Source organism: Monomorium pharaonis, unplaced genomic scaffold (genome assembly GCF_013373865.1).
Source record: "Monomorium pharaonis isolate MP-MQ-018 unplaced genomic scaffold, ASM1337386v2 scaffold_478, whole genome shotgun sequence".
Lineage (NCBI taxonomy): Eukaryota > Metazoa > Arthropoda > Insecta > Hymenoptera > Formicidae > Monomorium > Monomorium pharaonis.
In genome coordinates, this window is record NW_023415778.1 from 935 (window position 1) to 13,564 (window position 12,630).

At 32.7% G+C, this 12,630-nt stretch overlaps 3 protein-coding genes across 3 annotated transcripts; all 3 read left to right on the forward strand.

The window, feature by feature from the left end:
• The first annotated feature begins 304 nt into the window (after positions 1–304).
• LOC118648509 lies at positions 305–6,107 on the forward strand. Its single transcript, XM_036294833.1, has 3 exons — positions 305–1,030; positions 1,170–1,708; positions 1,819–6,107. The coding sequence occupies exons 1-3, from the start codon at positions 334–336 to the stop codon at positions 1,867–1,869; spliced, it is 1,287 nt and encodes a 428-aa protein (XP_036150726.1). The 5' UTR covers positions 305–333; the 3' UTR covers positions 1,870–6,107.
• On the forward strand, positions 3,798–6,107 carry LOC114253720. Its single transcript, XM_028192391.2, has 3 exons — positions 3,798–4,518; positions 4,658–5,196; positions 5,307–6,107. The coding sequence occupies exons 1-3, from the start codon at positions 3,822–3,824 to the stop codon at positions 5,355–5,357; spliced, it is 1,287 nt and encodes a 428-aa protein (XP_028048192.2). The 5' UTR covers positions 3,798–3,821; the 3' UTR covers positions 5,358–6,107.
• A 241-nt stretch (positions 6,108–6,348) lies between these two features.
• Positions 6,349–9,095, forward strand: LOC105834814. Its single transcript, XM_028188946.2, has 3 exons — positions 6,349–8,227; positions 8,362–8,897; positions 9,003–9,095. Exons 1-3 carry the CDS (start codon positions 7,558–7,560, stop codon positions 9,093–9,095), a joined length of 1,299 nt encoding a protein of 432 aa, XP_028044747.1. The 5' UTR covers positions 6,349–7,557.
• Positions 9,096–12,630: the final 3,535 nt, after the last annotated feature.

Here is a 12,630-nt window from a genome sequence, read left to right on the forward strand (position 1 = left end):
GTGTGTGTGTGTGTGTGTGTGTGTGTGTGTGTGTGTGTGTGTGTGTGTGTGTGTGTGTGTGTGTGTGTGTGCGTGCGCGTGCGTGCGTGCGTGCGTGCGTGCGTGCGCACATCGTACATGACTTCAAATATCTCTATTGTACAACTGTTATATGCAGTATCAAGCAAAATCCAAGGCGTGCGCTTGTTAAAGTGTCCAGAAAAATATTACTATTTTGCCCACAAACAACTTTATTATTTTGTTTACTAAATATTTTGTATTGTTTACCAAAAGTTTTAATGTAATCAATACACGTTTATAAAACATCGATTAGCAAGAAAATAATAGACAAAAATGGAGGAGATTCATGCGCCAGTACACGACAACTCGCCATCGATAGAGCATATCTTACGTCCAATATCTTACACGTCTTGGTGCATGGGCGTAGGTATTGCACATCCGCAAAAGTGTTCAAAGTATGTGACGATAGTCATACGTATCATTCACCTGATGATATCTACTTTTTACTTAATAATGTTTATCCATGAATACGTTATGTATCGAGATATACGTTTATCCGTGATTTCAATAACGAAATCCATCCACGTTATAAATAGCATAATATACTTCATAACGGTATATTATTACTTTTATCACGGAATCAGGCAGTATAACTGGTCAGAGCTGATGGACAAAATAAAGGAGCTCGATCGAAAGATCAGGAAAGAAACACACATAAATGATCGACCAGTAAAAATCATGGAAGCAGTAGCGATTCTCATGACTTTTGTGTGTTGTCCTTTGATTCCAATTGTGATCCACCTATATTATTTTATGTATTATCGTATATATTTTACTCATCCGCTCACTCCTTGGCTGTTTTATTACATGATGGCACGGTCGTTGATCAACAGCTTCTTCTTTGACACTGTTGTCTATGTGCTGTATTACAGATATCAAACGGTAAATAAAATGCTCGGCCATTTGGATAAGCTATCTGATACACCATTGATCGCACTGAAAATCAGACGCATCAGAGAATTGCATAATGGTAAGTTTTGGTGAATATTGCTTGTTGTGTTGTAATTAGATAATGTAATTTTATGTGCAGCAAGATATAATTTAATACAATTTATGAAGAAATTACGATAATATGGGAATGTTATGGACTCATGAATTTTGTCATACAGATATTTGTGATCTCATTATTAAGATGAATAATACTTATGGTCTTTATCTTCTTTTTTGCTCGGCAAACTGCTTCTTTTTGGTCACTACCAAACTATACGATGCGTACTTATTTATGGGGCAAAAACGATATGACACTACATTGCTGTCTTATATCGATTCGACTATATATACTATGCAATTTGGTTTGATATGTTGGATTTGCACACTTGCGCGTCAAGAATTCGATAAAACCAAGATAATTATGTGCGCAATTGCATTGAAGTACCAATCTATGAAGTTTGATAAACGGAACGATACAAGGAATCAATCGAATTTAGAGGTACGACCGCCATTGGAAGGCGCGGACAACGAGCAAAATTTTGATAGGAGTAATAGTCACGATTGGAATTACGTAGTCATGGAAAATCTTTTGGGCAAATTTATGGCTCAAGACAATGTCAATAACGAAATTAATGGATTTTTGATTCAATTACAACATCGTCGAGTATCATTTATGGCCTGCGAATTCTTCGAAATGAACAATAATTTGTTCTGTAGTGTGAGTACAATATTTATTTACGTCATACAATGTATATAAAATTATCTGTTTCTGAATTGCAATATAATTTAGGTTTCAAAACAATAAAATAAAATTAATTTACTTTTTAGTTTGTCGGAGTGATCTTCACATTTTTGATGATCTTCATTCAATTTGCTTAACAATCCAAAAATCCAAACAAAAACAGATATTAACTTGTACTGGTAGTTTATTAATAGTATACGTGTATGAATATCATCTGTTGAAAGAAGTTACAGTTGTAATGCTTTGTTTATTCTCAATAATTTTATTTCGTATTAATGAACGTGTAAATTGTCGCATAAGAGAAACTATAAGAAATTTTTCTTTGTATATAAATTAAAAGAACGGTTACTGATTTATGTAAAAACCTTATTTATGTTAAAAATTTTACATTAGTGGACATATGATACAAAATAATTTAAATGTTTAATTTATTGCATATAAATTATTATTTAAATATTTGTATATAAAAAAAAATTTTTAATGATACATTTAATGACACGCAATTTAATATTGTAGAATTTCAGAGCTAATACGTCGTTTTTTGTTGTGTTACATAAATTATCAGTAAAAATTTACAGCACGCTTTCGTAGAAGTGTTTTGTTTCCAGGAAACCTTTATTATTTTTTCTACACAATATTCTGCGTGAGAAAGTATAATGTAATCAGTTTTGTTCACGTCGATTATCAAAAGAGTATGAAACGAAAATGGAAAAGATTTGTACACTGATACACAGAGAGAACTGTTTCTTTGAATTTAATATATGGATTTGTTTGAATTATATTTGTTTCACTGGAAAAAATGTATTTCTTACAAAATATTATTTTATTGAATAAAAATTTGATAGTTTTGTTACATTAAACCATATTGTTTGACAGAATAATCACAATTATTTGAGATAATACTTGAAATATTTGATTCAAACAAAAACTTTATTTTTTACAAAATATTATTTTATTAAATAAAAATTTGATTGTTTCGTTACATTAAATCATATTGTTTGACGGAACAATGGTTTTTTTCTTTTTTTCAAAGAAAATATTGAATTCTTTCAAAAAATATTTTATTTAGAAGGAACAATTACTTTGTTTGAAAGTCAAACAATTGTATTTGTTTGTTCAAACATTAGTTTCATTGGCGTATATCAATAAACAAATTTGTTTGACTTAAAGAAAATTTATTAAATCCAAAGAAACTTTTCTCTCTGTGTAGACGTTAACACGCCCTCGCTGAAGCGCGAGAGCACATGTTACGTCTACTATCGTACATCCTCTGGTTTCTAGGCGTTGGCATAGCACGTCCGCGCAAATGTTGCAAGAGTGTCACGATAATTTTATGTATAATTAACTTGATTACATGTTCTATTATTTTGATATACGATATGATATGTTTCTTCCTTGATGATGCTTTCTTTGCTCTTTAAGGCGACATATTCAAGTTTATAAACACACAAAAAATTGTTTTTTTCAATCTATGCAAAAATGTTTCTCTATGCACAATTCTCACTCGAGCTCTTGTTTAAATAATTTTCTTGATGGTGAATCCGAGAGTAAATGTGCTGCCGATTGACGGCATCGGCATTAAAGCCACTACGAGATCAGACAGCTCAAAGAGAAACACAAACGCCGCAAACAGTTTGGCACACCCGCGCGTTGCGATAAAAGTTACCTAATGGCAGCTATCATTTTTTGTAATTGCTTTTTTTGTTAGGAGGTGACACCCTGAGTCGATATGTGACAACGTCTAGAAGCCGCAACCTAATGGAATCACATTCACGTATACGCATATTCATTTTGCATGTATAATGTGCGTGTCGCGCGCTTATATGGCGTGTGTGTGTGTGTGTGTGTGTGTGTATGCGTGCGCACATCGTACATGACTTTAAATATCTCTATTGTACAACTGTTATATGCAGTATCAAGCAAAATCCAAGGCGTGTGCTTGTTAAAGTGTTCAGAAAAATATTATTATCTTACCCACAAACAACTTTATTATTTTGTTTACTAAATATTTTGTACCGTTTACCAAAAGTTTTAATGTAATCAGTACACGTTTGCAAAACGTCGATTAGCAAGAAAATAATAGACGAAAATGGAGGAGATTCATGCGCCTGTACACGACAACTCGCCGTCGATAGAGCACATCTTACGTCCAATATCTTACACATCTTGGTGCATGGGCGTAGGTGTTGCACATCCGCGAAAGTGTTCAAAGTATGTGACGATAGTCATACGTATCATTCACCTGATAATATCTACGATTTACTTAATAACATTTTACCAGGAATACGTTATGTATCGAGGTATACGTTTAAACGTGATTTCAATAACGAAATTCATCCACGTTATAAATAGCATAATATACTTCATAACGGTATATTATTACTTTTATCACGGAATCAGGCAGTACAACTGGTCAGAGCTGATTGACAAAATAAAGGAGCTCGATCGAAAGATCAGGAAAGAAACACACATGAACAATCAACCAGTAAAAATCATGGAAGCAGTAGCGATTCTCATGACTTTTGTCTGTTGGCCTTTGATTCCAATTGTGATACATCTATATTATTTTATATATTTACGTATGTCTTTTATTTATGCGCTCACTACTTGGCTGTTTTATTACATGATGGCACGGTCGTTGATCAACAGCTTCTTCTTTGACATTGTCGTCTATGTGCTGTATTATAGATATCAAACGATAAATAAAATGCTCGGCCATTTGGATAAGCTATCTGATGCACCATTGATCGCTCTGAAAATTAGACGCATCAGAGAATTGCATAATGGTAAGTTTTGGTGAATATTACTTGTTGTGTTGTAATTAGATAATGTAACTTTATGTGCAGCAAGATATAATTTAATACAGTTTATGAAGAAATTACGGTAATATAGGAATGTTATCGACTCATGAATTTTGTCATACAGATATTTGTGATCTCATTATTATGATGAACAATACTCATGGACTTTATCTTCTTTTCTGCTCGGCAAACTGCTTCTTTTTGGTCACGACTAAACTATACGATGCGTACTTATCTATGGGGAAAGAACGATATGCGAATTCATTGCTGTTTTATACCGATTCCATTATATATACTGTGCAATTTGGTTTGGTATGTTGGATTTGCACACTCGCGCGTCAAGAATTCGATAAAACCAAGATAATTATGTGCGCAATTGCATTGAAGTACCAATCTATGAAGTTTGATAAATTGAACGATACAAGGAATCAATCGAGTTTAGAGGTACGACTGCCATTGGAAGGCGCGGACAGCGAGCAAAATTTTAATAAGAGTAACAGTCACGATTGGAATTACGTTGTCATGGAAAATCTTTTGGGCAAAATTACGGCTGAAGACAATGTCAATAACGAAATTAATGGGTTTTTGATTCAACTACAACATCGTCGAGTATCATTTATGGCCTGCGAATTCTTCGAAATGAACAATAATTTGTTCTGTAGTGTGAGTACAATATTTATTTACGGCATACAATGTATGTAAAATTATCTGTTTCTGAATTGCAATATAATTTAGGCCTCAAAACAATAAAATAAAATTAATTTATTTTTTAGTTTGTCGGAGTAATCTTCACATATTTGATGATCTTCATTCAATTTGCTTAACAATCCAAACATCCGAATAAAAACAGATTAACTAGTAGTTTATTAATAGTATATGTGTATGAATATTATCTGTTGAAAGAAGTTATAGTTGTAATGCTTTGTTTATTCTCAATAATTTTATTTCGTATTAATGAACGTGTAAATTGTCGCATAAGAGAAACCATAAGAAATTTTTCTTTGTATATGAATTAAAAGAACGGTTACTGATTTATGTAAAAACCTTATTTATGTTATGAATTTTACATTAAGGGACATATGATACAAAATAATTTAAATATTTAATTTATTGCATATAAATAATTATTTACATATGTGCATATAAAAAAATAAGTTTTTAATGATACATTTAATGACACGCAATTTAATATTGTAGAATTGCAGAGCTAATACGTCGTTCCTTGTTGTGTTACATAAATTATCAGTGAAAATTCACGGCACGCTTTCGTAGAAGTGTTTTGTTACCAGGAAAACTTTATTATTTTTTTTACACAATATTCTGCGTGGGAAAGTATAATGTAATCAGTTTTGTTCACGTTAATTATCAAGAGTATGAAACGAAAATGGAAAAGATTTGTACACTGATAAACAATAACACGCCCTCTCTGAGGCGCGAGAGCACGTTACGTCTCCTATCGTACATACATACTTTGGTTTCTAGGCGTTGGCATTGCACGTTCGCGCAAATGTCATAAGAGTATCACGTTAATTTTATGTACAATTAATTTAATTATATGTTCTATTATTTTGATATACGACATGATATATTTCTTCCTTGATGATGCTTTCTTTGCTCTTTAAAGCGACATATTTAAGTTTATAAACGCACAAAAAATTGTATTTTTCAAACTGTGCAAAAATGCTTCTATTCGAGAATATTTTATATCTAAAATAGTATTAAAAATGAATTTTTTTTGACAAAGAATAAATTATTGTTACAGTAAAATTAAAATTTTATAAATTAAAACAAAGTTTGATTTAATTAAACAATAAAATTGCATTAATTCAACACTGTGCATATATTAAATGTAATTTTTTTCGTAATGAGTTTAATTTTAATATACTATTTTCCTTAAATGTTTTCACAATTTTGTCTTCATTTTTCTTGATTACTTTTAAGAATGACACGTTTCAGTCGGTACTGATCATATTTTGCACATAATAATTGTACACGATTAGAATATTTTACACAAATATATGGTACACAAAAATTGTACGCGGAAAAACTGCCCACAAGAATTATCCTTGATAAAAATTGCATACGGATATATTGTGCGCAGAAAAATTGTCCACTACACGCAGTTTTTTCACGTAGAATTTTTTTGTGTACAATATATTTGTGTAGAATATTCTAATCGTGTACAATTATTTTGTGTAGAATATGATCAGCGTCTTTCAGTCTAGTATTACATGTCGATGGCGAAATCTTAGTTCTTTTCGCACTCTTGGTGAGCCGGTTTTATTTATCCAGAAAGCGTTTTTTGTTCACGAAAAACACATCACACAGTGGTAAATAATATTCATTTTAAGAATAAAATATGCTTTGTATAAATTTATTTATTATTGATGTAAAAGAACATTTTTAGTTTAGCATAGCATTAACGGTTATACTAAGGCATATAGCGTTCAAGAATAGAATTTACTTACAGCAAGATTCATTTTTTTTGTGTATTGATGACCGCGGTAAATAATTTTTTCGTTGATGCATTCAAGATAAAACGAATTGATGGAAACGGCATAATGAGATAAGACGGCCGCAGGAGGATCATAGACGCCTTGGATAGTTTGACGTGCCTGCGCGTCCCAACAAAAGTCGTATAACGACAGCTATCGCTTTTTGTAATGGCTTTTTTGGTAGGTGATTAGGATGGTGACACCCTGAGTTGGTACGTGACAACACCTAGAGATCGCAGCCTGGAGTCACGTACTCCAGGTACATACATATATACGCATATTTATTTCGTACCTGTGCGTTTGCGCGCATGTATATGTGTGCGTGTATGTGCGTGCATGTCATGCGTGACTCTGATCTTTCTATTGTACAATTGTTATACGCAGTATCAAGCAGAATTCAAAACGTGCGTTTGCTAAAGTGTTCAGAGAAGAATATTACTATCCTGTCTACAAAATATCTTGTTTACCAAGGAGTTTTTGTAATCAGCACTCGTTTGCAAAACGTCTATTAGCAAGAAAATAATAGAAAATGGAGGAGATTCGTATGCCAGTACGTAACTCGCCATCGATAGAGCACACCTTGCGTCCAATATCTTATGTGTCTTGGTTCATGGGCGTGGGTATTGCACATCCGCTAAAGTGTCCAAAGTTTGTGACGATAGTCATACGTATCATACACCTGGTTATGTGTACAGTGTTCCTAACAATTTTCATCCGTAAGAGCGTTTCGGCTTTATCTATGGATTCAGTAATACAATTCGCCTTGATTATAGATAAGACGATAGACTTCGTAGCGGCATATTATTACATTTATCACGGAATCAGACAGTATGACACGTGGCCAGAGCTGATGTACAAAATAAAGGAGCTCGATCGAAAAATTAGAAAAGAAACACACATGAACGATCGACCCGTAAAAGTCATGGAAGTAGTAGCGATTCTTATGACTTTTGTGTGTTTGATCCCGATTGTACTCTACCTATATCACTTTTTTTATTCAAATAACCGTGTGATGAAAAGTCTTCCTACTTATTACATGATGGCACGGTCGACGATCAACAGTTTCTTCTTCGGTGTTGTTGTTTACGTGCTTTATTACAGATATAAAATGATAAATAAGATGCTCGGTCATTTGGATAAGCTATCTGATGCGCCATTGATCGCGCTCAAGATTAGACGCATTAGAGAACTGCATAACGGTAAGTTGTGTCGAATATTATTTGTTGTTTTGAAATTAGATAATGTAAGTTCGTGTGGCGTGAGATACAGTTTAATAGAGTCTTCAAAAAATTGTAGTAATATTGAAATGATTTAGACTTTGTGTGTTATGCAGATATTTGTGACCTAGTAATTGTGATAAACAATATTAACAGTTTTTATCTTCTTCTCTTCTCGGCAAACTGCTTTTCTATTCTAACGACTACACTATACTATGGATATATACGTTTTATGAATCATATGCCTTTGAGTGTATTCATATATTGCGTGACTTCGTTGTACACTATTCAATTTGGTGTGATTTGCTGGGTTTGCAAACTCGCGTGCCAAGAATTCGAGAAAACCAAGACAATTATGTGTGCAATTGCACTGAAATGCCAATTTATGAAGTTTGACGAACCGAACGATACCAGGAATCAATCGAGTTTAGAGGTACGACCGCCATTGGAAAGCGCGGACGGCGAGCAAAATTTTAATTGGAGTAACAGTTACGATTGGAATTACGTTGTCGTGGAAAAACTTTTGCGTAAAATTTTGGCTCGCGACCATGTCAATAATGAAATTAATGCTTTTCTTATTCAACTACAACATCGTCGAGTATCATTTACGGCATGCGATTTCTTTGAAATGAACAATAATCTGTTCTGTGGTGTAAGTATAATATTTACTTATATGATATTATGTAAAATTAACTAATTCCGAATTTTAATATAAATAGATCTTAAAGCAATTAATTAAAATATACTTATTTTTCAGTTTGTCGGTATAATCGTCACATATTTGATAATTTTCATTCAATTTTATAAATCTAAACAAAAACAAAGTGCAACTTGTACTGGTAATTTATGATTTATATATATATATATATTTCCTGTTAAAAAGAAGTTATTGCTGTAATATTCTGTCTATTTTCAATAAGCTTATTTTGTATTAATAAACGTGTATATTGTCGTATAAAAGAAATGATAAATTTTTTTTTGTACTAAATTAAAAGAATGGTTACTGATTTATGTGAAAATCTTATTTACGTAAAAAATCTTAGTAGACATACTATATACAATAATTTTATTGCATATAAATAAACATTTAAATTTTTGCATATAAAAAAGTAAATTTATAGTAATACAGTTAATAACACGTGATTTAATATTGTGAAATTTCAGAAGCATTCTATTTTGATGTTACATAAAATATCAGGTAAAATTCATGGCACGCGCTCGTAGAAGCGTTTTTTATTTCCAGAAAATCTTTGCTATTTTTCTTACACACATATTTTGTGTGAGTATAATATTATCAGTTCTGTTTATGTCGATTAACAAAAAAAGTAAGAGGTAAAAATGGAAAAGATCTGTGCACCAGTAGGCGACAACACACCGTTGCTACAGCACATGTTACGCCCAATATTTCCCGGTTTCTAGGTGTTGGCATTGCATGTCCGCGCAAATGTCGCAAGAATGTCACGATAATTTTATGTATAATTAACTTAATTATATGTTCTATTATTTTGATGTACAACATGATATGTTTCTTTCTTTGCTGTTTAAGGCGACATATTAAGTTTGTAAACACACAAAAAGTTGTATTTTTTAAACTGTGCAAAAATGTTTCTATTCGAGAATATTTTATATCTAAAATAGTATTAAAAGTAAATATTTTTTAACAAAGAATAAATTATTGTTACAGTAAAATTAAAATTTTATAAATTAAAACAAAGTTTGATTTAATTAAACAATAAAATTGCATTAATTTAACACTGAAATGTACTTACATTAAATGTAATTTTTTTCTTAATGAGTTTAATTTAAACATACTATTTTTCTTAAATGTTTTTTACAATTTATTTTTCATTTTCTCGATTACTTTTATGACTAACACGTTTCAGTCGGCACTGATCATATTTTCCACAAAATGATTGTATACGATCAGAATATTCTACACAAATATATTGTACACAAAATATTGTATGTGGAAATACTGCCCACAAGAATTAACCTTGAATTAAATATTGTACACGGATATATTATGCGTAGAAAAATAATTTACTGGACGCAGTTTTTCGACGTATAATTTTTTGTGTACAATATAATTGTGTAGAATATTCTAATCGTGTACAATTATTTTGTGTAGGATATGATCAGTGCCTTTCAGTCTAGTATTACATGTCGATGACAAAATCTTTGTTCTTTCGGCACTCTTGGCGAGTCGGTTTTGTCCAGAAAGTGTATTTTGTTCACAAGAAACACACCACATAGTGGTGAATAATATTCATTTTAAGAATAAAATATGCTTTATACAAATCTATTTATTATTGATGTAAAAGAACATTTTTAGTTTAGCACAGCATTCAACAGTTATGTCAAGGCATATAGCGTTCAAGAATAGAATTTACTTGCAGCAAGATCCATTTTTTTGTGTGTTGATGACCGCGGTAAATAATTTTTTCGTTGATGCATTCAAGATAAAACGAATTGATGGAAACGGCATAATGAAGATAAGACGGCCGCAGGAGGATCATAGACGCCTTGGATAGTTTGACGTGCCTGCACGTCCCAACAAAAGTCGTATAACGATAGCTATCGCTTTTGTAATGGCTTTTTTTGTTAGGTGATTAGGATGGTGACACCCTGAGTTGGTACGTGACAACACCTAGAGATCGCAGCCTGGAGTCACGTACTCCAGGTACATACATATATACGCATATTCATTTTGTACGTGTGCGTTGCCCGTATGTATATGTGTGCGTGTGGGTGCGTACACGCATGTCATGCGTGACTCTGGTCTTTCTATTGTAAAATTGTTATACGCAGTATCAAGCAGAATTCAAAACGTGCGCTTGCTAAAGTGTTCAGAGAAGAATATTACTATCCTGTCTACAAAATATCTTGTGTACCAAGGAGTTTTGATGTAATCAGCACTCGTTTGCAAAACGTCTATTAGCAAGAAAATAATAGAAAATGGAGGAGATTCGTATGCCAGTACATAACTTGCCATCGATAGAGCACACCTTGCGTCCAATATCTTACACGTCTTGGTTCATTGGGCGTGGGGATTGCACATCCGCTAAAATGTCCAAAGTTTGTGACGATAATCATACGTATCATTCACTTGGTCATATGTACAATGATTCTAACACGGTCCATTTATAAAACCGGTTTGGATTTTTCTATGGATTCAGTAATACGAATCGGCTGGCTCATAGAGAGGATGATATACTTCGTGGCGACATATTATACATTTATCACGGAATCAGACAGTATAACACGTGGCCAGAGCTGATGGACAAAATAAAGGAGCTTTGATCGAAAAATCCGAAAAAAAACACACATGAATGATGAACCAGTAAAAGTCATGGAAGCAGTAGCGATTCTTATGACTTTTTGTGTGTTTCCCTTTGATCCCGATTGTACTCTACCTATATGACTTTTTGACTTCAAATTAACGTTGCGATTGAAAGTCGTCCTTTTTTCTTACATGATGGCACAGTCGACGATCAACAGCTTCTTCTGTCGGTGTTGTCGTTTACGTGCTTTATTACAGATATAAAATGATAAATAAGATGCTCGGTCATTTGGATGAGCTATCTGATGAGACATTGATCTCGCACAAAATTAGAACGCATTAGAGAATTACATAACGGTAAGTTGTGTCGAATATTACTTGTTGTTTTGAAATTAGATATGTAAGTCATGTGGCGCGAAATGCAGTTTTATAGAGTCTACCAAATATTGTGGTAATATTGAGATGTGATTTAGAATTTTGTTATGCAGCTATTTATGACCTAGCTATTGTGATACCGCAATATTCACGGTCTTTATCTTCTTCTTTTCTCGGTCAATTGGCTTCTCTATTGTAACGACTACACTATACTTTGGTACGTATATTTCATAAATAGTACCTATGTGAGAGCATTGATATATTACATGATTTCGGTTGTGTACACTATTCAATTTGGTGTAATTTGCTGGGTTTGCAAACTCGCGGGTCAAGAATTCGAGAAAACCAAGACAATTATGTGCGCAATTGCACTAAAGTACCAATCTACGAAGTTTGATAAACCGAACGATATCAGGAATCAATTGAGTTTAGAGGTACGACCGCCATTGGAAGACGCGGACAGCGAGCAAAATTTTAATGGGAGTAACAGTGGCGATTGGAATTACGTTGTTATGGAAAATCTTTTGCGTAAAATTTTGGCTCGGGATCATGTCAGTAACGAAATAATGCCTTTTTTATTCAACTGCAACATCGTCGAGTATCATTTACGGCCTGCGATTTCTTCGAAATGAACAATAATCTGTTCTGTGGTGTGAGTATAATATTTACTTATACGATTTATGTAAAATTTACATAAATTTTTAGCTACTTTCCGAATTTTGATATAAAT

Excerpts from the sequence above, each read along its gene's own strand:
- LOC114253720 (XM_028192391.2), top strand. The coding sequence starts at position 3,822 with ATGGAGGAGATTCATGCGCCTGTACACGACAACTCGCCGTCGATAGAG. Across the intron at positions 4,519-4,657 it reads CATCAGAGAATTGCATAATG|ATATTTGTGATCTCATTATT; the intron begins GTAAGTTTTGGT and ends TTTGTCATACAG. Across the intron at positions 5,197-5,306 it reads ACAATAATTTGTTCTGTAGT|TTTGTCGGAGTAATCTTCAC; the intron begins GTGAGTACAATA and ends TTTATTTTTTAG.
- LOC105834814 (XM_028188946.2), top strand. The coding sequence starts at position 7,558 with ATGGAGGAGATTCGTATGCCAGTACGTAACTCGCCATCGATAGAGCAC. Across the intron at positions 8,228-8,361 it reads CATTAGAGAACTGCATAACG|ATATTTGTGACCTAGTAATT; the intron begins GTAAGTTGTGTC and ends TGTGTTATGCAG. Across the intron at positions 8,898-9,002 it reads ACAATAATCTGTTCTGTGGT|TTTGTCGGTATAATCGTCAC; the intron begins GTAAGTATAATA and ends CTTATTTTTCAG.
- LOC118648509 (XM_036294833.1), top strand. The coding sequence starts at position 334 with ATGGAGGAGATTCATGCGCCAGTACACGACAACTCGCCATCGATAGAG. Across the intron at positions 1,031-1,169 it reads CATCAGAGAATTGCATAATG|ATATTTGTGATCTCATTATT; the intron begins GTAAGTTTTGGT and ends TTTGTCATACAG. Across the intron at positions 1,709-1,818 it reads ACAATAATTTGTTCTGTAGT|TTTGTCGGAGTGATCTTCAC; the intron begins GTGAGTACAATA and ends TTTACTTTTTAG.